This window comes from Temnothorax curvispinosus, unplaced genomic scaffold (genome assembly GCF_003070985.1).
Source record: "Temnothorax curvispinosus isolate PA1 unplaced genomic scaffold, ASM307098v1 QBEX01008938.1, whole genome shotgun sequence".
Classification (NCBI taxonomy): domain Eukaryota; kingdom Metazoa; phylum Arthropoda; class Insecta; order Hymenoptera; family Formicidae; genus Temnothorax; species Temnothorax curvispinosus.
This window is the reverse complement of record NW_020218718.1, coordinates 45559-71433: the sequence shown is the minus strand read 5'-3', so window position 1 is coordinate 71433 and position 25875 is coordinate 45559. Positions and strand designations below refer to the sequence as shown.

The 25875-nt window shown below is 43.9% G+C and overlaps 1 protein-coding gene across 15 annotated transcripts in view; it reads left to right on the top strand.

The window, feature by feature from the left end:
* Positions 1–25875, top strand: part of LOC112458457 (bromodomain adjacent to zinc finger domain protein 2B-like) — a 152263-nt gene that overhangs the window by 93624 nt on the left and 32764 nt on the right. For 14 of the 15 annotated variants that reach the window (XM_025022087.1, XM_025022086.1, XM_025022084.1 and 11 more), the window contains exons 3-4: positions 5459–5516; positions 13861–14026. In XM_025022087.1, coding sequence (XP_024877855.1) covers positions 13870–14026 — 157 coding nt within the window. In that variant the 5' untranslated portion in view covers positions 5459–5516; positions 13861–13869. Of the gene's footprint in view, positions 1–5458; positions 5517–13860; positions 14027–25875 lie in introns of those variants that run through there. The other variant, XM_025022098.1, reaches the window with a different exon arrangement.

Genomic DNA, 25875 nt, shown 5'->3' with positions numbered 1-25875 from the left:
CTTATCGCTATTGCGAATTGTCCAATTATTAATTGTTCTGATAATTTGATGTTTACATGTCCCAGACGTGTCAAACACGCGTATAACACGACGTTGACTTTATCACGAGTCATCATTTTTATTTTTAAAATTTTATTTACAGAACGTAATCATCGCCATTTCTTTATATCGATATTTATTTTGCAACTTTGATGAGACACATGTAATCTGAATCGCGTCGTCAGCTGATTCTAAACTATTTCATTCGCCCGATGCGTATTATTTTGTTATATTTAAAGCTTAACTTGAAAACATTTTTTTCCCTGCAGCGTGTAAGCTATCGTTATCTCGAAATTTTTATTAAATAAAATCCGTCTGGAACACCGACTCGCTTAAATCTGTCGCTATGAAAATTGGATAGAGGCGCGGTGAGTCGTGGCCCGTGCCGAAAGATTTTTTCAAAATGCATCAAAGTCAGCGCAATGGGATCTCTCGATGACGAAAATGCCAAATGCGCGGGGGCGCTGAAGAAATCACGCTCGCACGTCAAATTGTGGATCGAAAATTGCCACTCTCGGGGAAGACACTGACCCAGATACCGGCGTACATGGGGAAGGTCGTATGTAAACATATGTGTGTATACGTCGGGTCTACGTATATATATCTATATATATATATATAGATCGACGTGTCTGTACGTACATACTCTCGAGTGAATAATACTCGAGCCGACCGACGCGTGTACACGTGTGTCCCGCACACACGAGCATACGCGCACACGCGCGCGGCCCGCGGGTGGCGTATAAAATAGAGGTTTACGTATTTTCTTCTCCCGCTCGCACGAGAGCTCGCGTGTGCGTCGCGCCCGTTTATGTGCACGCCGGTAATGGCAATGTACGCGCACGTCGTGCAATACGTATCGCGAAATGTTTGCCACGTTGATTAACCACGCGATAGGGACCTTTGAACAGGAGCGAAATTAAATTTGGCCGCGCGCTCATGGGGTAAAGGGGTAACAACGAATGTCATCGCGTCTTTAGTAAAAGAAAAAAGTGATTGGGGTATTGAGATATAATATCGGTATTGTCCCAACGAGGGTGTAAGGAAGCGAATAAAAACCGAATGTTGCGCGACAATTACTTTGTTATGAATAGAATTTTGCGCCCGTCTTTAGAATTAATATATCAGCACAAGTTATTTGAGAGTGTTACCATCAAAAATGTTTTCCAATATGCTTGTAATGTTGCATTGTTATTACTTTTTAGTAACGCCACAAAATTCGCAAATGATCGAGGATAGTCTCGCGATAAGGATATAAAGTTGTCTGACGTATTTTATATTTACGCTCATATGGATATTTACATAGCAGCGACGTACACGCGCGTTTGCGTGTGTGCGTCAGCGCGTAAAAACGCAGTGTTTGTGAATGAAGTTGTAGTAGTGACGGGTGCACATACGTGCGTACGTAAAGTTATATCGATGACTCACAGTCAGTCTCGCTGACTCTCGTTACAACTCGCGCAATTTACAGGCGCTTTCTCAAGGGATCGTTGAACTCCACCGAGCACTGTCTCTTTCCGAGGTTTTTTCCGTTGACCGTCGTTAAGGTAGATCAGTATAGAAGTTAACGTCAATCATACATCGTAATTAGCGTGCGTAACGAAGAATTTTGAAAACCCGCGAAACTGAAACGGACTTGACGTAGTTGAAAAATGATGATTTGGAAAAAGAGAATTTATAACGGAAGTGTGTTTGGATATATATTTACTGAAATATTTACCGTCTTAACGCATATGTTACATATTATAACATGCGTTATCCCCTTTAAAGCGTGATCAGGAATATGAGAATTCAAATTCGTGCTTCTGCATTGATCAATTGAGGGCATAATAATTGCATTTTACGTTCAGTATGTATTTGTATATTCAAGAATAGATTCGTGGTTTTTCATTTTGGGCATAACAATTGGCTGTACATGAATAAATGAATCGTGGGCAAGATGCACCATGATGATGGCCGCGATAATCAATGGTTGTGGTTGATGGTATTCTACTGTCTGTATCAACAGTTAACAGCGGCAAAATGGCCATTTCGTGTTCCCGCTCGTCGTTGCGTGCCGATCTATAATTTAACAAAATGTACCGTTCCAAATGATCGATAGCCGAAGATAATTATTATTCCGCACTCACACACTCGCAAATACGACACGTGGGTGATGTAATTGTGTTCCGCTTTGATGAGCATCGACGAGGCGCGTAAAGGCGTGTTCTTAATTACAGAGCAGTGTGTGATAGAAAGTTGTGTAATATCTTTTTTTATAATCATTGTCGATGCAGTCGGTCTTATCGCGTCACATCTCTTTCCGTTTCAGATAAAATGAGGCAAATTGCGTTGTCGGATCTATGACCGCAACAACGCGATAATGAAATCGGTATAATTTACAATTCATACTTTATAATTCCGTTTTACGAGGCACAAAAGTGAGCGGTAAAAGATTAATATGCTGACGCTTTGCGTCGCGCGGTATTGCCAATAAAAGTTATTGTTATTGCGAACGATGCCGCTAATTTAAATATCCGCGTGCGCGCGAACGCGCGTGTTATATGTGCGTTATGTGGATATGTGTGTGTATGTGCGCGCGCGCGCCCGCGCGATTGACGTTTGGATGACGGACGTCACGTTATTCATGAATTATGGATACAATTGAAGCGCTTGATATCGCTGAAACGTCGCGGTGCGGCTTTTCCGCGTTCATACGCGGGCTGAAAGGAGGAGAGAGGGGAGTGCGCGCCTTTTCACGCTCGAGGTCGAGGCTTTTTGGCCGTTATCAACGCCGATAGATAAGAGCCTTCCTCGTTAATTAATGAATTAATGCCCTGGCAGATAAAATCGCCCGAGGTCGGGCAAGCCATTGAATCCCGGACTCTTTAATCCGCGTCACCGGGGGCAAATCGCGCTTTCCATGTGACGAAAAAAACTAAAGGTCGTGTCAGAGCGCACGTAATTAATTGCACAACAGATTATTGATTATTCGCGGACGTGTCGAGAAAGTTGAAGCGCGCGAACGATATAAGATAGCGACAAGAGTTTGCCGCTAATGACACGGTTTTTCTCAAAGATTATTTTTCTGCGATCGGGAGGGAAAGATAGCACGGTTATATTTGTTTGCTATAAGGAAGATTTATTTAATCTTCCCGTTTGAAGATAAACATGTATTCGGTTTGTATGTCATGCAACTATAATATTTAGATTGTTAATAGTTTGCCAGTATCATGGATTCTGGTATTGTAGATTTTATTATCATAATTATAGATGTGTGAAATTTTATAGCTTCACTGCTTTAATGTCAGACATATTCTTCACTATTATGTACGCATCTCGTGTTCATCGATAAACAACACGGAGGAAAGAACTTTGGCGGGATATTAATATAGCCGGGAATGTGAAGTTCGCGAGATTCCGAGGTATTTCTTGCTCGAGTTTGTAGAGAATATCATCCTACTCACATAACAATGTTACACGAGAGTATATCATCTTGCCGTCTCCAGGTCTGATTGTGAGTGGTAATTTGGTTTATGGGGCAACATTTGGATTGTATCCAGAACGCGGTTAGTGGACTCCGTATACTTCACGGAGACCTATTTTCTCCGGTGGACTTGTTGAGCGATATCAATGTTAATACATGCGCATCTTTTTAAAAGAAGTTTCCTTAAACGCGCATGCGAGCGTACATGTTTTAGTCTTACTATACTCGTTTTTCTAGTCTTTTCACAATTTATGTAAGAAATATTATCATTAATCATGTCGCAATATCTTAATCACAGATTTGCATGTGTAAAAAATTAGATGGTCCGACAAGAATCTTGACACTCGTGTACAAGATTAATATTTAATAAACGCTAATAACGATCTATGTACTATCAGTGCGTTACTTGTATAGCGACAATTGTCCTGTCCCATAAAAAAAATCCGTGTTACGCCAAAACCACAGAAATACACTACATGCGGATGACGTCGAGTCGGTTTCGCAAGTGGCTCGTAAAAATCTGAAGTGCATGGGCGTTTAAAGGGAGGTATAGTCTGTGTCGCCTCTTCGCGTCAGAGAACGCCGCCATATACGATTGTCTCGGTTAGATACACACGTTTGCGATATCCATCATATATCGCGTATCGATCATAATTTCTGTCGAAACGCGGAATATGGACGCGCGACCGGATAGCGACTTCGCAACGGCGAGGCAGGCAACGCTAACATTGACTCGGCATTCATGCATTAGCGTACGCCAATGTAAACGCTTTGCCTACATTCATGTGTTTCCTTTCCCGCGGCAAACGCGATCGATGGCAAATATTACTTTGGTCAATTCCAGCCGGCAGTCTATTTACTTGTTTGTGGTATCACTTTGTTGCGCCGATAGACAAAAGTAGAGAGAGCGAGAGAGAGAGAGAGAGAGAGAGAGAGAAATGGAGTGGCTGGTCAGGGGGAGGGCGCGGGGGCGAATACCGATACGGATGTGATTCCACGGTTTATATGCACGATGCGCTTTCGTGCATCGACTAGGCGCACGCGTAGTTACGAATACCAGATGCAGCCACTTATCTCCCCCAACGAACCTTTCGGCCAGTTAACTGTTACGATACGTATACGTGTAATGATGATGAATGATTCGGGATTAGTCTCAATTTCGGACTACTCTGAATTATGACTGTCGTTATGAAGATACGGAGAGAGGAGTGTTTTCATATATATATTTCATCACTAGCAAACACTATTATTTTACTATCTATGAGTAAAAATAGAAAACGATGTTTTCGAGACGATATTTTCAGAGTATTAATATAATATTGGACTATTTTTAGACGTAGCAAGTATTTTTAACACGTTTGATGAAGTTTTTATGAGAAATTACTTTCTTCTCAATATAAATAGTAGCAGTTTTTAATTAATTCTTTGAATGGTTTGAATATCGCTTTTTTATCAATGAACAGACAAAGATTTCCAGAACTAATAAAATGTATCTTTGACTACTAAATCTGTATATTTTCTGTAAGCATTAATTTGATAATTCGCATCATTCGTTAACTGCATTATTACATGAGCTCTAAAGAGAGGTCTTTTCTAATTGCCAATTTCCTAGAGTTGCAAACGCGTTTGAAATCGTTGCGGTAGCACCTCGACAAAGTCAATCCACAAACATGGATTACGCGTGCATTTTTAGAAACTGGAGTAACTCTCCGCAGAAACGAGGAAGTTTGTTTTACCATCGTCGGTTCGATCGGAACACGTTTATGCTTGGATGCGCAATAACGAAGCGATCGTTCGCGATTCGTGAAAACGCACGCCGATGGGATATTCGCTGCCAGGGTGATCGCGCGTGTGTGTTCGCATCTTAATAATCCCCGTTCGACCGGCTGATATAAGAACATCCCAGGCCGTTCGGCGTTGTTATTAACGACGCAATGTGTTTCTGTGTTTCAGGTGCGATGGAGTCTCGCGGAGCCGGCTTCTACTATGAGTTGAGGCTTCGTAATTAATCGTGAGTATATGAGTATTCCTCGTACATGTGTGCGCGCGCGCGTGTGCACGGCGAACGAATGCCGCGCGCTGTAACGAGAGTGCTGGCGAAATGATCGTTAAGCGATGCCCGTACGCACGTATCGTGCATATGTAATGTCCTCCAAATTGCGAATTTAATATCGCGGGTTTTATTGCCTCGCGCGCTCTCGCTTCCTCCATCCCGTAATTTACGTTCGACAATTATGATCATATTAATCGTGCGGCGCTCTCGCGGCTCATTAATCGCGTCTTCTTCCACCGTCGAGAAACGGTAGAAAGTCGAAATGGCCTGCGGCGATTTTCATAAGCGTACACGCACGCACGAGCGTTTCGTTGTCCGATCGTTGATCTTTTTCCTCCGCGTAACGAACGGTAGACGCAGAGAGAATACGGGTCACATTAATATTTCACTATCGGGTTTTCTATTTTTACACCGCAAGTGCTATGTAGGAACTTGATATATACACATATGTATATACCATGTGTCATATCCAACTTTTTTTTTAAACTTCTCATAAAATAGCGCTTCTTTGAACTTCCGATACGACTATAGAACACTATATAAAATGCATCAAACACGTGTCACGATAAAGAAACAGAGAGAGAGAGACAGTAGAACAGAAAGAGATAATACAAATTCCATTTTGTGGTTTTTTATGAAGCACTCTTCGTACTCTAAGTTTACAAACCAAATTAAAAGTTATAAAATATTGGTTTTTTTTACACGGATTACTATACACGATATATTAGGTCATTATGCTTCATTAAACATCTCTATCAGCGATTTTATTATCGAATAAAATTTTTAACGATTATTTGCGAATGTCGAGCATTTCGTTGAGTTTATCCGAGGTGCTCGCGCTACAGTCCGATCAGGTCCGCATTTATTCCCTGAATAAAGTGCTGTTTGAGCGTTAATATGACTTCATTCCGCAATCGATTTGAATTCGATTCGCCGCGAATGGAGGCGGCGGCGATTTCCACCGTGGGCGTCGCGCGGCATTCTCGAAAGGGATTACGGGCGCTCGGCCCGGCGCATTTCTTCGTATCGATCGCCGTCGCGAGTACTCCCACATAATTCGCTTATTACAGCTTCCGCGTATCTCCGCGTTTTCCCCACGGCATAGCCGAGTTCGCGGAAAAAGTATGCGCGCTCTCGGTCGGGAGGAACACCTACTCGCGTTCGTGCAATCTCGCTCGCTCTCGCACGCCACGTACGTTTCTCGTTTCTCGTGCTACGCGCTACGAGCATCGCCGCTATAATTGCAGCCGATGCGACGTATGTACGCTAGCATGACGCCCGGTCGCCCCGTTGGTTGCGTACGCGCGCGCTCCTCGTATTGGTGCACCACGGATGTGCATGTGCATCTGCGCGTGTATTCGGTGAATGCGTGGGGAAGTCCCCGTTAACGGCGCTGTAGCGCGTTCATGCAACCGTTGTATTCGCGCCAGTTCGAGAGAGATAGACCGAAGAAGGGAGAGAGAGAGAGAGAGACTGGTGTGCCCAATAGAGAGAGAGAAAGGGAGAGAAATATCGGCGGTCGTTTGAAAAAGAGAGAGAGAGAAGCTGAGAGCGAGAGAGCGAGAGCGACACACGGAGTAGTCGAGGGATGGTTTTGCTCTGCTGGCTCTGTATTGATTGCTGTGCTGCTCCTCCACCTCCACCATCTCTTGCGACGATCTGTCTCTTTCTCTCTCTCTCTCTCTCTCCTCTCTCCTTTCCTCTCTCCTCTCCTCTCTTCTCTACTCACTCCTGTTCCGCGATCCCTGCCGCCCGCACACCAACGCGGCCGCCCGTAATGTCGGTTCGCTCTCTGCGAAACCATCAAGATCCGAGGTCCTCGTTGCGCCACGTATCTCTTCCCTCGAAACGCCCCGACGAGAGAAGAGTCCGCCTGTAATTGACGCAGATAGGAGTGCCATCTGCTACGGCACGGACGGAGACGGGGGAGAAGGCGGGGAACGCGCGTAATGTCCGCCGTCCTCGGCGACGTGTTCCATGTAAGGATTCATTGAATGGGAAACTAAGCTTGGCCGCAGAGCGAGCGAACGAGCCACTCTTCGTGACGCTGTCGAGGCTCGCGTGCTTCACGTTCTGCGTCTCGGCTCGTCGTCGCACGTCGCTCGGACGTGTCGAGGACATTGTCACATCTTCCCGAATCTGTTTACCGAATTTGTCGAGCTATTTCGATAAACGTGCCTTCGTCAAATTTAAAATTTCGCCGCTCACATTTCGATCTCCTTGTATATTATAACGTTTTAATTATACAACGTTATCCTGTCGAAGTTATTAGGATTGCATCTCTATTACGTTTATCCACATCAACCTGCAATTTTGTGTATTAGAGTTTTATTGCGTCTCGTCCCTTTATTGTTTCACGTCCATCTCCCTTGCGAGCTTTTCGAAACGAAAATTCCAGTTCGTCAAATATTATTATATTCACGTACATCTGGTTTCATTACGGCAATTAACTGGGATAGCGATGGACTTGTTGTAAATTGGCGTTCTATTTAAATTCACTAATTACTGTTACGACATAACGATGATACGTTCGCTTCAGGATGAAACATTCATGTTGCAAGGTCCGCGTGTGGCTGGTAATGTTTTTCTTCCGAGCACGGGGGAATGGAATCGGATATAATTAACGTATATGGAAGTATTATCTGATGCGGCACAGTGACATCGATGCAACGCTCGTAATTATGTATATCTTCTCTGCGGCGTTGTCGCAGAATGCAGAAATGAGTTTACGTAAAAATATGTTAAGCCAAAGTTTTGCAGCGTACAGTCGGTTACGGGAAACAGGTATTAGTAATCATACTTGGCTTTGCTTCGAAGAACGTGTGTGGTTATCGCGTAATCTCACGCACATTTTTCTATCTCTGCGGTAAAATAGAAAAACATTAGACACAGATACCACATCGTGCATTACATTATTAATAAGGATGAACATGCGAATACGTCATTAAGCTGCACATTAGCAGTCAGGCAGTGAGAACTTTGTATTCTCGTATTATTAATGATACCGGGTGCATTTTTTTCCGAATGCTTTCTGAAAAATTAGAGTTTCGGAGTAACGTTCCTTCCGAATAAACTGATTTAACCAGCTATATCTCTGACTGAAGTCGAGACGCGAGATATTCATGGATTAATAAGGTCGAGATATTCGAAGCTCGAAAAGCGGAGAGGAAGCGCAAGAATAAACGCAATAAGTTGAAGTCGGACGCGCATTGTCGGCGCAGGAGGGCGTCGCATTTCGCGAACAAACGGCGCGTTTCTTCCTCGTCACCGGGCTCTTTTCTCTACCACGACAACGACCGTGTTCCAGGCTGGCACCCGAGCTTTTCCCGGCCGAAGGAAAGGAGCGTAATACCGGTCGAGAAATCGATGGTCGCGTCCGTGTCTTCCTTTTGCTCTCGGTTCGCCGCCCCCGCGTTCCCTTGCCTTAAGGCGTCCACCTCCCCTCTCGCCCACCTTTCTCTCGCCCTCGTTCCTCGCCCTTCTCTTCCTCGCCAATTTACGAGCATCTCGAAGTGTGCCCGCCTAGCTGAAAACCGGGGTGGCGTCGCCCGGATATTCCGAACGCCGTGCGGATGACGACGATGTCGAATCGTCGAATGGAGATCTCCTTTACAATGCCTCGGTATTGTCCGCGTATCGATATTTTATTTTCGTTGCACGTATTGCTTTAAATCACGTTAATTTAACTCCGATAATTAGAACTGAACGATGTTATCCAGTGACGTTAGTGAGATTTAAATTTTCTCTTTATAATTAGCTAATATAGAAAAGCATTATTTAAAAGAAATGAATGAGTGGAAAATACTGCGCACACTTTTGTTGTAATACGTTGATTAATTTTTACTAATTTATTGTCATAGAGGAGGATTTCTCTGACAATAAATTCCTTCGGCTATCACGAATAACATTGATATTTTGTAAAAAAAAGTTGAATATACGCTCGTGAAGGAACAATGAAAAATATTGATATGCTTAGTTATAAGCATTCCCACTTGCGCGAATTTTTCGTGATGTACACAGGAAAGAAACTCTTTTGAAGAGATTGATAAACGAGCCGTGTTGCCGCAGCAGTAATTGCGCGAGCTCGGTTATACCATGTTATTCGGCGCGCCCGGGAGACGCGTCTAATTATACGTTCCTCGGATGTAGGTGATAATTTCGACCGCGGATTCTGATACCTATCTCAGCACCGCGCGCACCACTATATAAGAGTTCGGAAATTATCGAAAATTGTCCAAGTTCTGCATTGAAAGGAACATTCGCGGGAACTAAAGTATTTGATTTAATTGTACATCACTCTCTCTTTCTTTACGCCGTTAAAAAGTTTAGATGTCGTTTGTATAATAAACTTCAAAAATGCTCAAGATCGCACCCCGAATTCTCAATTTTATGTAATTAATGCGTCTATTGTGTTTAAAAATAGAATCATTGTGATTAAACTGCGGCTTTATTATTAAAGCTGAAGCAACTTTAATTGGAAATTGGACGACAGGAAAATTTGATAATATCATGAGAATCGATATTACTTCGACAAGCGTCAAGTGTGACATTTCTGTTTTTAGAATTCGGAACGTGTTCATCAATAGGCAAAAAGTCATACTTCTGTCACATTGACAGATCTTATTTCTAATTTTAAGAGAAAAGATAACACGTAGAAAAAGCATTTATTTATACTCTCTATCAAGGCAAGAAATTTTCCCAATGTAAAGTATAACAATGCAAATAATATATCGCAAATTGTGTTGGAAAATATAAAGTACAAATTTTCAGCGAAAATAGTAGTCATTGAAGTACTAATTTTGATACTTAATTGAGATAGTTAAAGATACTCTAATGATTGTACGCGCGAAACTCGGAATTTTCGTTAATTAGAGTCTGCGACTTTTCGCTTTTAGTTACCAACACACACAAGCAAAGGGGAGTAGTAATAATAGCAATAGTAGAAGATATTGAAAGGCCGCGCTTTCCTGTCACAGTTATTCGGAGGATAATTTCCGGCGACAAAGGGCTTCTACGCGGCTTCTTTTGTCAATTACAAACGAGAGAGGCTTCGCACGACATCACCATTCACAAATCTGAAAGCGCAGTAAGAGCCATTGTAAGAGTTCCTTTCTGTTAACTGCTTGTGATGCAAAATAATCGCGCAAATTCTATATATGGATATTGAAATATCACCGCGATAACTGCTTACTACAATGCGGCATGCATAAATATCTGGTACGTTGCTTAATTGAGTTTTTCCGGAGTTAAATAATTATAAATGAATACCTGTTTAATGAACAACTACATTATTGATATTTGTAAACTGTAAAGGTGGTACATTTATAACAATGTTATGAATAATATTTTATAAGTAGTAACAATTTAAAATTTATGTAATGCATCTCCTATACATTTTTGTATATAAATGGACTTATTTCATTCTATAAGAAATCGAATTTTAAAGAAAAACGATGAAAAATTGTAGTACATTATTTTTGAAAATGGATTTTAAAATGATAATGTAGATGAGAAAGTGAGAAAGAACACGATTTAAAACTGTATAGGTATATATATATATATATATATATATATAAACTAATTCTTTTTTTAACTGTGTGTTAAATATATCCACACATCCTAAATGTCTAGGTTTAAATATAAAAGAGCCATTTTACGATGATCCTCTTAGAGCGTGGCTCATAAAAGTAAGAGGAAGCCAATAAAGAAAGGATACGCGGAAAACGTAGACGCACGCGTTTAGAAATATCTCTGAAATATTTAAATCGGATTATCTTGCTTTCTTTCTTTCGCCTTAGCGATATGCCACTCAATACTAAGTGCTTTCTTCATCCGCCTTCTCATCCATTAGATTAACGAGAATAAAGAACGCGGAATTATTTATATACGTTACTTTCGCCATCATTCAACGGATCGATCAACGCGACCCTAGAAATCCTGGATGCTTTGCGAAGACTCTCCAATAAGACCGTTACGAGCCGATAAGAACGAGGGGGGCCAACTTGAATCAATACGTCGGTCGCCGATAACGATCGCGTGACGACTCGTATAACACGGAATGAAGGCTATTGTGTACCTATACCAGACCACACGGTGAATTTTTCCTGTCCGGGGACTCCCGGGTTTATTCCGGTTGTGACACGATAGTACGCGGAATAGGAAGTGGGGTGTATGCATTAGAATTTTTCTCTATCGTTGCAGCGAATAATACATTCCGCCGGAAGATAATCGATTAGGTAAGCGTCGTCGCGCGTGTAAATTTTAAAAACAGAGGTTGACCCGCGTCTACGAATTTCGGTGTGTTACGTAAACGGAATATGTTCCTCGCATCGGCGGAGGATACCGGTCGTACACTTTTTTTCCCCATGCAGTATGAAAATTCCGTTTTCAATAGAATCAGGATTAATTCGTCGAGCACGGATTCTTTCGCGTTTGGAAACGCATTCCGCCCGCGTGAATAGCGGCAGAAAATGCATTGAGACGGCTCGCACCGCGGCGTACACGGCTATATTTAAGGACTAACGAGTTAATAACGGTAGTAAATGCCATTTCAGCATTCCATTCGAACTGAGAATCCGTTTATCGCTGAACGACGCACTCCGTGCTTTCTGAAATGACACTCTTTAAAGGACGGGAAAAGAGAGAGAGAGAGAGAGAGAAATAGAGATAATTCCACACATAGGCGTATGCTTGACATAAAAACACTCGCCGTATCAGTACAGATATCAGCGAAACGTCACGCATGGCTAAAGCTTGGATTTCCAGAGAAAGATACGAAAGGTGAAAAATCATCTCGCTCGAGGATTAATTAACGTAATCGCGGCGACGTTAATCTTGCTTCGTCTCGCGGACTCGTGCATACGATAACAACAATGCTGGCTGCATGATAATAGCTGCGCCGCCGCCGCCGCCGCCGCCGCCGGTGCATCGTCTAGCCTAGCATCAGCCTAACCTAACTCAACGTTGTAACGATGTATATTTATACAACAGCTGGGCGGCGGAGGGAGGGGAGTGCGCCAGTCAGCTGATTGAAGCGCTGGAGGGGAAAAGATGGAGGGGAGAACGACCTTTATTTAAAGCGCCGCTGGAGGAAGCCTTTCTTCGACTGGTAAACAGTCGTCGAATGCAAATGCGTGCGAGCTGCGCTCGTGTGCGGGTGCGTGTGTGTGCGTACTCACGCTCGTGGTGTGTAAACGTGACTTTTTTTTCTTCTTTGTCGAGAAATATTTCCACAAAATGCATTTTCCACGGTAATCTGCTTAACAGTTTGCCGACTGTTTGAGTAGATCTACCCGTCTCGTGATTTATCACTGACTAAATAATGGATAGACCTACCTGTTTTGTAGGTACTACGCCATTCTTCTGTGACCTTTAATTAGTTTGAAGAAGCCGTACTACAAGAAATTTTTAAAGAAAAAGAAAGAGAGGAAACCTTTGAGGATACAGAAAATTATACGATGCCCAGCGCGTAAGTTAGTCAATGCGTAACTTGCGCGGTTGGCAGAGTGTTAATTGCCGCAATTAGGTGGAGGAGCCTGGAGTATCTCCGAGGCGACGATATTCCCATATTGTAGAGGCTATTGTACGCATTATATAGAAAATTATGTAGGAAATAAAGGCACTCTTCTGGTTCGATGATTTTCATCAACATGATTATTTAAAGAAAATTTGATTACTCCTTACGATTACAAATTACGCTCATGATGTCGAATTATTGAGAATTTAATCGAGTATTTTATTTCAGTTTACTGAATTCGTGTAGCTAATTCTCAACGTACAATTTAAATTTAATTAATTAACAACGTTTTTTTTATGAGAAGTTACGACTTTGTTATGAGCTTGTTAAATAATATAGTCTATATAAACGCGTTAATGAAAAAGTGAAAAATGTCTCTGAAAGTTTTATTAAATCTCGGAAACCATATATTTATTAAGTAAACAAGTATTTTTAATCCTTTCCGTTACAGCCGGTCGATAAAGCGCGTTCTTCGTCTCTTTCTCTCGTTTTTCACCTCGAGTAATAATCTCCCGCGTCGCCGAGGCTGCACGTCTCGCCAAAAATTTCGCGCACCGAAATCTCGATGCACCGACTCCGTCGTAAATATCGTGTGCGAAACCTGTTCCGTCTCCTCCTTCCCCTGCCCCCCCCCTCCCTTGTCGGATTTTTCGAGATAAAGAACGGGCGAAGTGTGTGCCGGAGTCCTTGGCAATGCAGCGTCGCGTCGCGCGTCGGTGCGGACTCCGCGCCGAGCGTTGCGCGTGAGAACGTACTTCTGTAACGAAACCATGTGCGATGTTTCAGGGGACTGGCATGGAGAAGGAGAACTCCGCATCGGGCGGGGGCGGCGGAGGCGGCGGAGGTGGCGGAGCTGAAGCGACGGCGGGGACTCCGGGCGCCACCTCCACCTCCGAGAAACTCCAGGCGGACCAGGCCAATCCGTTGCTCGATCCTACTGCACTCTTCGGCGGTAAGTCATTTTCGCTCGTTCTGCTGCCTTCTTTTTTCGGGGGGGATTTCTCTCTCTCTCTTTTCCGCTCGTTCCGACCGTAAAACTATGTGCGGACGCGCCACGTCGCGATAAGCGGCATCGTTATGCGAAGCGGCGAAGTCGGGCGAAGGTAGGTCGCGGGGGAAGAGAAGTCCGATAATAGAGGGAGAGCGTTCTCCTCCGCGCTCTAATGGTCGGGATTTTTTCAGCGCCAGGCTAGCTCTATCTGTAAAATATCCGACATCTACATTGTAATCGGTTATCTTACGATATAACTCCGTCTGACAGTTAATTATACAGGCGGGGAGATCGGCAGAAAATAGCGTAGCGTCGGAGGTAACAGGTTCGAAAGGAGCAAACTCACGTGCGCGAATGGATGAACAATGCGAATGACTTTTGTATCGGCGGCAGCAACAATGGCGTTTTGTTCATTAACTTAATGATCTCGTTTGCATCTCGTAACAAGTCCTTCCGCTTCGTTCCTCCAAACCCGATGATGGCCCTCTCCCTTTGTTTTTCTAATTTAACCGGCCCGGTTTTCGGGAGGGCTCAGTTTTATTCGATCCGCGCGATCGTACGCGATATTGTTTAGACGAAACGGGCAAATATTTTCCGTGTAACGAACGGCTTGTGGACGCGCGTGTTCGGTATTTCGAGAGGGTATGCACGGAGTTCCGACGGCATATTTGTCGGCGTGAATTATGATGCTTGTCCAGGAGGAAGTTTACTCCTGGCCGATACCGATTTCGGTTGCCGAAGCACGTTTCCGCGACGGGCGACGAAGTCGACTTCGCATGATCGGACCGCGAGTACGTAAGCTGACAAATTGAAAAGTGCAACAAAGAATTTAAGAAGTAACGAAAGCGACGAGCGTTTTTTTCCCGCAGATATATGCGTATCTTTGATGTTCTTTCTCAAGATACAATCGCAACTTATCGCCACGAGTCATTCTATGTGACGTCCTCTCTTCCTTTCTTTTATATACTTGTTGATCAAACTTACAATTAAGTTTCATGTCTATTTATATATTTTAGATATATTTTATTTTCTCAACCAATATAATGGGGCAATAAGGATGATAAGGCTTGTCGCATGAATAAGTTCTCTAATGAAATCGGGGCTCAAGTAAGGTATATTTTCACTAATCTAAGGTTATTCTCTCCATGTGTGTGTGTATATACCGCACCGTTACGACGCGCGTTGCACTTGCCGTGGATTTACAGGGTCGTTCGAAAGCCGGACGCGTGATGCAAAGCGGGGCCCAATACGCTCTCGCGCGTCAACGCGATATATATCAGTGCCGCCTTAACGAGCGAAGGGCCTTCTTTCTCTTCTCCTCCGTCCCGGCCCGAAATCAATTAGTCCCGCGCGCGCACATCCTACCCAGCCTTTCTCTCCTTCCAAGGTCATCGAGGCTCCTTCCGTCGATCCTCGGCCGCTTCCTCGCGACAAAGGAGAGAACTCTGCGCTCCTCCTCGTCCAGACTCGGTCCGAACGCTGCGTCTAGATACATTGCTCTAAACTTTTTCACCCTCGCCCAAGTGAGAGCCGTATTCAAGTATGAGATGGAATCGGTTGGCAAATTGAGATCTCTCAATGGTTCTCTATAAAAGTCATTTAATCTTGAATTTTCAAAGTCAGTCTGTGTGTGGCGACGCTTGTATCTTTTTTAAAAATTTAGCTAAATATAAATCTAAAAATAATTATATTGGACCATTCGAATAATTATATAACGTAGAAGCGATTATGCCACGAGTTAACAGTTATAAATTAATAGAGCAAGTTTTTTCATGGTATAGATAATAAAGTAGTAATCGCATTTTAATGATACATATGAATATAAACTCAATTTGCGTTATGATTTACAAAAAGGATATATAAGTATTTATTTGTCTGATAAATCACATGCGTTTCTTCTATACGAGAACGGAACAATTGGCCGCTTAATGCAGCCGGGAATGCATTCTGCGCTCCTCATTTCTCGACTCGTCTCGATTTCATCTCGAAAGGCTCTCTCGTTCCCTCGCTAGGCAGGATTTTCGTCGCTCTCCACGAAGACGGGACCTCGTCGTTTATTTCGTCCCTTCACCTTCGACCCGCCGGTCCCTCTTCGTATTTCCTGGACCGCCATCGAGCCGCGCACTCCTCTCGGCCTTCGGGTGGAACTTCTCTCTCCCAAGTTGCCCTCCGCTGCGTTTTCTGTCTTCCTCTCCCCTTCCTCCGCGCTAGCCGGGTTTCCTGTCCATCGCTGTCATCCGTCTCCGTCTTCGCCGGCGACTTTTTTCGTCCACGCCATCTCGCTCGATCCTTCGCGCCGCGTCGCTTTTTCTCCTTTCTCACTCCAGGTTTAGGTCCGTAGGGCTTTGGGGACGCAAGAACGAACGAACGAGCGAGCGAACGAACGAACGGTCGGACGGACGCAACTGGCGAGGTGGCTCCTCTCTCTTTCTCATCGTTCTCTCGCTCTCGGTCGGTCGCCGCTCGTTCGTTCGTTCGCTTGCTCGCTCGCTCAGTCGCTCGGCCACCCTTCGTCTCCCTCGCTCTTCGCCGGTTCTGTATATTTATTGATTGCCACCTCACCTCGCCTACCACGGGCAGACCGAGGTCTGTGGCAGTTTCCCCACCCCTCTCTCTCACTCTCTCTCTCTCTCGCGTTTCTCGTTTCCCTCGTCCCTGCCTCATTCTGCAGCAACAGCAACAGCAGCATCGCGCGCTACGAGAAGCCTCTGTCCCTCTTTCTTGCTCTCTTTTCGCGCTATCACGCTCTCTTCGCTTCCTCTCCTCCCCCTTCTTTCTCGCTCTTTCTTTTGGCTATCTCTCGTTTGCGCTCGTCGACCCACACTACGTCCTGTTTCATTCGAAGCTGCATTCGCCTTCTCTTTCACGTCCTACCTTTATCCGCGTTTCACTCTCTCTCTCTCTCTCTCTCTCTCTCTCTCTCTCTCTCTCTCTTTCTCCTTGTTTCTATCTTTCTCTATCCGCAACCCCGTGGTGCTTTTACCTCCTACGCTCGATACAAACTCGTTGGACGCGGCAGAATTTTCGTTTGAAGCTACCATCCGGGGTTTGCGATATATACCCACATCCACACCGCCGCGTTGCCGCTGCCGCCGTCGCCGCTTCCTCGTCTTGACGTCGACGTCGACCTCTCGGCATCGTTAATATCTCGAGGGCGGAGAACTCGCGGCGGTATCAGCGCCGCGCCGCGGCGAGAGTGCACCGTGAGATGAGAAGACGCCGTCATTTAGGCAAAGTAGGAAAACGGAAAGATCTGTGCGGGTAAACGATACTTCTCCGCTTTACTGCAGTTTCTCTCCTCCGTCTCCATTATCTTCTCCTCTCTTGATTCCTTTTCTACGATAATCGCAAGGAATACGCTCGCGCGCGCACTCACACACACTCACATTCTCTCTCTCTCTCTCTCTCTCTTTATTATGCGCCAAATTAGTAACAGCATGAAAGAACGCACGTGGAGAACTTCGAGTACGGATAATGATGCCGCTATAGAGTTCGACGATCGAATAAGTGACGTTTCTCGCGAAAGTCCTTGACGGAGTTTAAATTTCACAAAGTGCCACATTATACAACATTAATGACACTACGGTCATTCGGATGTTATTGTTTGTTTTTTTCTTTTTTTCATTTCTTCATCGGCAACACTTTGACTTTTCGCTTATCGGGGCCTTTATCGCGCTCGTTTGTCTCTCGCGCATGCATCATCGTTAGCCTGTGTCGTACGTCGCAAATAAAACGCTGTCATTCGTGGGAAATAAAAGGCGAAGAATCGAGCGCACAGGAAAAAATTACTGTCTCTCTTGCTTCTTTCTCTCCGTCCCTCCGCCTTGTTCGTTCTTTGTGTTCCTGTTGCCTTCTCTGTCTCGCTTCCCCTTCCCCCTTTCCACCCCTTCTCTCTCTCTTTCTCTCTCTCGTCGCTCGTTTGCGATTCCATTGCTCTGTGACCCTTCGCGACCTGACGGTTTTACCACCCACACCCGACACGAACACCGCTGGGCGAGCCATGGTCTCCTCTTAAAGCTCGTTTGTTGTCGAGCTCATCGTGCCGCCATGCGCGCCGGCGAGAACCCGATCGAAGACGCGAACGGAGACGCGATTAAAGTGTGAGTGAAGCAATAAATCCTAGTGAAACATTTGCAGTATTCTCTATGCGCGCTTAACACGAAAAAATGTTCTCTACTCCAGATTCGAGTATTGGCTCTTTTCTTTTTCCAAAATTGTATATCGCTTGTGAAAATGGAATGCGCTATCTCTCGGAATCTCTGACGATAATATCATCCGCTTAATACGTGGAATACGAATTTATTTCGCCAAAAGTACGATCGAATTGCAGTTGATGCAAATGCAGAGATGGAAATTGGACTTTTAATTTAGCATGAAATGCGCCGTAAAAATACGCGCTACGGATTCGTATTTTTATCGCGTGCTCAATGTTAAATAATCCATTTAGCGTATTAAGCATTGTAATAATTTACGCTATTGATACAACGGTCCAGGAAAAATGGGAAAATGTTCGAATTGTTTTTAATTTTAGTCTTTTTGAGAGAAAGAGAGAGAAAGAGAGGAAGATAAATTCGCATTTATCCAACCAGCTTCATTTCATTTAGGACAATCGTTTTACATACGTAAATAAAAAGAAAGAAAGACACGAGTAGTTATACAGCTATTATAGCAGTGTCTACATAGATTACGCGTTATTTGCATAGATTACATCTAGAACGATCATTTGCATAGTTTATGTATACGCGTAAACTATTGTCGTTTACGCGCGTGCACGTGGCCGGTGCGAGAGAATGCGTGTAAATGCGAGTACATACTTTAACTCGGCACAAATGACGCCCCTCTCGTTTGTACGCGCGCGTGAGCGATAGTATATGTCGGACTCACACGTGGCCGCCGGCTACGTATGAACCAGGGGTGTAACTATCATGTAGCGTGAATAAACAAAAACCATAGGAACCCACGAGTGCAGCTGACACGCGTTTCGTTTCTTTAACGCGCAAGATATGCACGGAAAAACCAAGTTTTTTTTTCTTGTGTAATCTTAATTATTAATATCCGATTTATTGGGCATTATTTGGTGAAATCAGTATTTGACGTTTATTTATATCGATATTAATACGTTTATTTTTAGTTTGACACGACTTCATGATAATGATAAATTAATTCAATATTAGAGTATAAAATCAGTATTTAACGTCAATCTAGACTTATCCATAATTCATAATTTATTATCTTTTGCTGAAAGCAGATACTGCAGTATATCGGTAGTTCAGTGTTGTCTATTACACGTTCTTTTGATTGATTACATATTTAGAAATTATTTTAATTAAATATAATACGTACTTCTCACATAAATTGCTACCTTGGTGTTGTACAAACATGTAATTTCACACACTACACGTTCTTATGGTATTGCCTTTACTAACTCTATAGTTCTATAGGTTCGACGTATATTTTTATATTTTTTTATATAGTCACCTACTAATGTGCATATAAATTGATAAAAACGAAGAATTCATGTAATAACGCAAGAAATCTAACTACGCCACTGATACGAACGGCGGCCGCTCATCGCTCTCTCGTTTCCACTCGCGTAAACGCTCGCGCGGCTTGATAAATGCGTTTATCGTGCTTCGAATTCGTACATACACGCGGCTCTCGAGGCGATGAAAAAAAAACGACCGTGAGGGAGCAGGGAGGAGGAGGAGGAGAAAAACACGAAGGGGGAGGGAGAACACACGAAGGGATGTGCGACGTGTGTGTTACTCTTGTGCCCTATGAGACGCATCCAGCCGAGAAATACAAGAATATCAATCGACTTTCAGGAATATACGTTCCCGCGCCACAGTCCCGTTCCCCACCTCCCCTTAAAACATTAAGCCACTGAATTATGTAACCGTAAATTTCTTTCGTGGGATATTGCCTCGGCGGGAATATTCCGCGTGCCACGACCACCTCGCAGCGCGGCTGCATAATGCACGTTGTTAGCGCTTCGGATGGACTTTGAGCCGCCGCGCCGATACCTTTCAATGTATATGCTCGTGGTACTCTCTTTGTCGAGCGATCTTATATCTCGAGAGAACGGGAGAGGACGGGAAAGATTGGCGGACGATATCATGTGTGAATCGCGCGCCTCTGTCACGTCGGAGACAAGTAAAAATATTCACAGCGTTGATGTTAGGAAGAATTGCGAGGTAGTATCAGCTTCACATTTGTCATTTCTCTTTTAACTTTTGAAGTCGAAGAGATAAGTGATTCTTCGATCTCAATTATTTACCTGTTTCTTACATTCGAAATTGCAAGTAACGCAGCATTAATAGATTTGTGACAGATAGTATCCTATTTAATCTCATTCTCGTCTATTGTTAGATAGAGTTCAAGTTCACGTTAGGCAAATTAAATTAAATTAGGGAGATAATTCGTTTCTGCGCGTAATTGATTCGCGACATTGTTGAAAGGAGCGCAATTGATGTTGGCTGAAGAGATTTGGAGCAACAGCTGTTCGAAATATATTTCACTGTTGGAGCTAAGCTGTTTGAAGCTAAAAAGTTTTGTAGAAACGAAACTTTATACATAGAATTATTTCCAACCTTGCTGTATATATCTAAATGTAATCAGATATATATACTGCTATATATAGTAATACAAACCTGCGTTCCCCAGCTCTTTAAACACGAATATCTCTAAAGAGGAAGAAAGAAAAAGAGAGAAGAGAAAACTCTCCATTTATTACCTACCTCGACCGTGCCCGTAAACGACCCTTAACCTATTAATTATTAATCTATTTACGTAACATAATATCGTTTACGTATCGTAACGCCGTTAACCGGTTATGCTTACGCGGCTAGTTCTACCGGGTGTCAGGAAACTATACCTCAAATTTAAATACACATTTCTAAAGTAAAGCAAATAAAACGTCGAATTTGCGAGCAATTAAGTCGCAGCGAGAAATGAACACCTCGGGAGTTTGCTGATGTTATACAATTCACGTACGAAATATCGTTTCGTGCGTCACACTGCATATCTTTCCCGTTCGCGGCTGCGCGACGAGCGCACGAATCGCCGAGTAATCTATTTTCTTCTCCAATTTCGTCCGGCCTGTCGTCCACCTGCCGTTTCTCCCGACCGTACTTTTTCCCCGACCTGACCATCCGTCCGCCGATGAATCGATAACTCCGCGGATCTCTCCTAACTGCAATTTCGTCAAGTTTACGTCACGGCTAATAAACTTACGCGTTTGGCTTACCCGGTTATATCCGAAGAAGGAAATACGCGAGCTACGAGAGTAATGCGATTAGGTGGCACAGAAACGAGTTAAGCCCGGGGCCACCTTAACACCGACCTCTCCGCCCACGATGATCCGAGCGTAAATTCCACAAGATTTTACGTATGCGTCACGCGAGAGCTCTTCGATATTTAACGGATATTTGTACGTGACATTCTGTATTTTTAAGTATTTAATAACTATTATCATTACTAAGTGTTTAATAACTGATTAAAAGTTTTACAAAATTCAGAGATATATTATTTTATGAAAGGCAGAAGTCTTACTTGTTCAGAATATAAAAATAAATGTAATATAAAACTTTTTGATTCTCTGAATCTTGCAAGTAATTTAAGACTTTTAGGCGCAGAAGTTACCGGGGTAATTTAAAAAAAAGTCTAATAAATGAATTCTTCCGTAACTTAAATATTTTAATCTATTATCGTTGGACGAAAGGCGAAAAAGTTGAGTATTACGATCGACATAAATGTAATGTTTCTGTTTTCTCAAGAAATGAGCTTTTTTTTCCATCGCCACGTCGTGCAATCAGCTGTTTGACGTTAAAACGTCGATCGCGTATCGTTCAACGCGGTCGGTTCGATTCGACGTGAATACGACGAATCTCGGCAATTCCATCGCGATGCATCCGCGCGATTCTGGGTAAACGGGCAGCCGGCAAGATTGCCGTTGCCGTTCCTCGCGTCCCGTAAACGAAATTAAACGGATTTGGAGGCGAGCCAGCCATCGTGTCGTCGTCGCTCGTCGTTATCTACTCTCCCGTCCCGGCATTCCGATCTCTCGATCGATCACCCGCCGGCCTCTCTTCGTCACAAAGAGCCGTGCGGAGGGTGGTGGGAATCGTCGCCCCTCGATCGGGATTGGACGGTTATGACCCGAAATAATGACGAGGCCGCGTCGCGAAAGCGGTGGAAAGAGAACGGCGGCGGACGCGACCCCGGGATTTTCTCCGTATCGACTTTGTATTAGGTCGAAACGCAGTAATTGCGGATTTTTTTTTTACCAACGTCAAAGCGCTCGCTCCGGACTCCGCGGAGTCCGGGAGGGATGGAGATCGCTCGGGCCCCCGCGGATTTTAATATGTTTGATGTCGCCCGACTGTTCGTCGTCGTAACTTGTTACCGGCGGCCAATGCGACGGGAAATGCGTTTCGCTTCGCTGTAAATTGTATTACACGAGTTACAGTTACGCGGCTAGTTATAAACATTGGAGAACGACAAGTATACGTATATAATAACGCGATACGTTAACAAACTTGCGCGCGCGGCAACGCAACGGTGGCGCGATGCGCGACGGCGAGGAATTTGACATGGAGAGAGAGAGAGCGGCTCGAGATCCCGAGATGACTTCGAAAATAATAACCCGCCGTCGAGCGGCGAAGTTGTAAAATCGCAATTTTCACATCCGGCACAAACGCGATTATCGTAACGCGCGACGGCAGAGTTGGCCGCCGCGCGCGCAAGGTCTCGTTAAATATTTTTTATTAATTTTTGAGCGCCGCGTGTCCGAGCGGGCTGTTTCAAAGCCGTAATTGGGGACGGGGACCGGTTTATTAAGACCTCGTTCGGCAAAGCGGATTTTGCTCGTGACGCGCGAAATAATGCACTACTAGAGGCGCGATATTTTGTGCCGCACGTTTGCGGGTGAAAACTCGTTACGCGCTCCGAGTGGATAAATTATACTGCATCTTGCTTAATGAGCTAACCAATATTGAATCCAATAGTGTCTTTATATTTCGCTTGGAACCAATTCTATGTATTTGATTAATTGCAATTGGTTTGATATAACGTATTTGGATGTTTAAGTATATTAACGTTTATGAAAAATTATGCTTTATGTTTTTCCGATTTGTTTCGCATACTAAAACTCTCTATCCGATGAAAGCTCAAGTTACGTGTCTGTGTTGAATTGTTTTATACCGGTGCAAAACTTTGTAAAACTTTTTTATTGTATATTAATTATATTATTATAGATTAGCTTCATTTCTATGTGTATATATTTCGTTTCTTATATGAGCAAGGGGATGCTAGCTTGCGAAAGAATAATTTATTCCGCGTCATAAGTACATTGAACGTTGTACGTATATATATGTATATATCGGAGAAGAAGGAATACGAGAGACAACCGTCGAGATTCCGAGTGAATTTATTCCACTCGCGCACAGATGCCGGCAATAGTTTATTTTATAAGAACAGTACTTTCGCGCGAGTTTGCGACTTATAACCCTTTGCTTCCCCAGCCGTGGAATTACACACGTGGAACACGGTTCCAACATCTGCCCGCGGAGAGATTTATGATCTATAAATCGCTCGATTCTTTATTTTTTACAGCATTAAATTTGGCGCAGGGTGAGCGATAGTGAGTTTAATCGGGAAACAACGATGCGATACTCGGTAAATTCGAGGTCAATATAGACGTGGCATGAAAAGAATTTTAATATTAAAATCTTCCGTACCTTGAAATAATTTTTACCGAATAATTTGATATTAATTGTTATGCTTTTTAAGTTAGTCAGATGTAACGAATCTTTCTTTTTAATACTTGTTTTATTTTACATTATTATTTTTTCTTATTGTAGGCATTAGTGATACAAAGTTGATTCAACTAAATAATTAAATTAAATGACCAGCATGTTTTCTCGCTGAAAGATCTCAAGGCAAATATCTCACGTCGTTCCGCGCACAGCATATCTAATTGTTACTCCTAGGATGCACGTGTTCGCGGCAGCGACGCGGGTAGATTTTCGTGGAAGTTGCCCGGCCGTCGTGTCGTCTTTCCAGGCCGTAAGATCCGCGTCGTTACGCGACGCGCCGTTGGTCCGGGCTATTTTCTTCCTGGCACGTTCCTGCCGTCGGGGCCTGTGCACCGAAAAAAATTCCAGCCGTATATTCTGCGTCCCGAAAATAGCGACGAGAAGTTACGTTACGCTGTTCCACGATGGTCGGGAGTAGTAGCGCTTGGCCATTTTCAGTTCCGACGACGCCGCGCCGCGCCGCGAGGAAATTACGAGCGAGTAAATGCGCGTGTTTCCTACGTCGCGCTTTTATCGCGGAAAATCACGGGGTCGTTAACGTCGATCAAGGGAATTAGCGTCGTAAAATGATCGCGGGGAGCTCTCGATAGTGCGTCCAGCTGTGAGTGGTTTCTCTTCCCGTACGTATGTACATATACACTTAAGTGGAGGGAATTGTCAGTTAATTAAATCTATTTGACTACCAAAGTAATGCTTCCGTTATCATCTTTAAGACACAGCTATTCGGATTGTTCGAATTTCTGTATAATCGTACTCTCTCTCTCTCCAAAAATTTTTTTTTTCTAAAACGATTCGCGACCATTGCGAACATCAATCGCGGGATTAATTTAAAAACAATGTACATTCTGTGTATATTATTTTGAAGTTACACAAAGGAGAATTACCGACTGAAACGAAGCAGAATTCAAGAATCGCGTTAATTTCTTCTGCATCGGCAGACTTCACCTTGTTCTCTTTTTTCTTTTTTTTCCCCCCTCCTTCGCTTCGCTCTCTCAATTCCCGCTCGTTTTCGCCGCGCGCGAGCAAGCGCCGAAAGTATCGGGTGTACGCAGGTCTGGCCGCTTCTCTGGAGCGAGTAAGGGCCACCACTCGTAATCCTTGGTCCCTTTCCACCGGTCGGCTGCCGCGCGCGCTCATCAGCCCCGCGTATATATCTATAATACGCACGTCGCTCTCTCGCCCCGTCTTCTCCACCTCGCCCTAAACCCCAGGCCCGGCTCCGACCCCTCCCCACTGGCCGGAGCACCGATCGATTTAATAACACGGCCATTTTCCCGGCTCACGGACCGAACGAACACGCTCTCCTCTCCCGAGCGACCGAGATGCTGCTGCTGCTGCTGCTGCAGCGCGACCGCGCTCTCATCTCGTTTCATCTCGCTTAAGCCCGCGGCGCACGGAGCGTGTTTCGCTGCCGCGTCGGAATTCTCTCGCTCTGTGCGTGTGCATATCCCGCCGCATGTCGAGATACCTTCCTCGCAGACCGTCCTGAGCAACGTGACGAGCAACGGAATTGGAATCATCGAGCTACTACAGCGACGATCGAATCCAATCTTCTCGCATTATTTGCGCTACCCTCAATTATCGCTATTATCGGATAATATCTTAGATAATTAGCACTAAGCGCATATCTATAAACGCTTTATATTAATTGCAATTAGACCAATTATTAAGTGAATAATTAGAAAAATAGTTTCCTTTAGTTTCTCAATATGAAGCTTGTAAAATCCAATTTTAAACTCAAACTCATATTTAATGTGGATTTTACGATTAAAGTAAATTCTATTCTCGATCAATTTATTACGATCCCGATTATTTCCCATCTCGCCTTGTTTCTCCAAACTTGACTAAATTTAACTAAACTAACTGCATACTCGTCGGGCTTCGATAATTCCACCGCACGCACTGCAACTCGCAAACGCAACGGGAAAGGATTAAAAACGCGCCGCCTCCAGCTTTAGCCTCGCTTAGCTTATTTAAGATTATAACGACGTACGA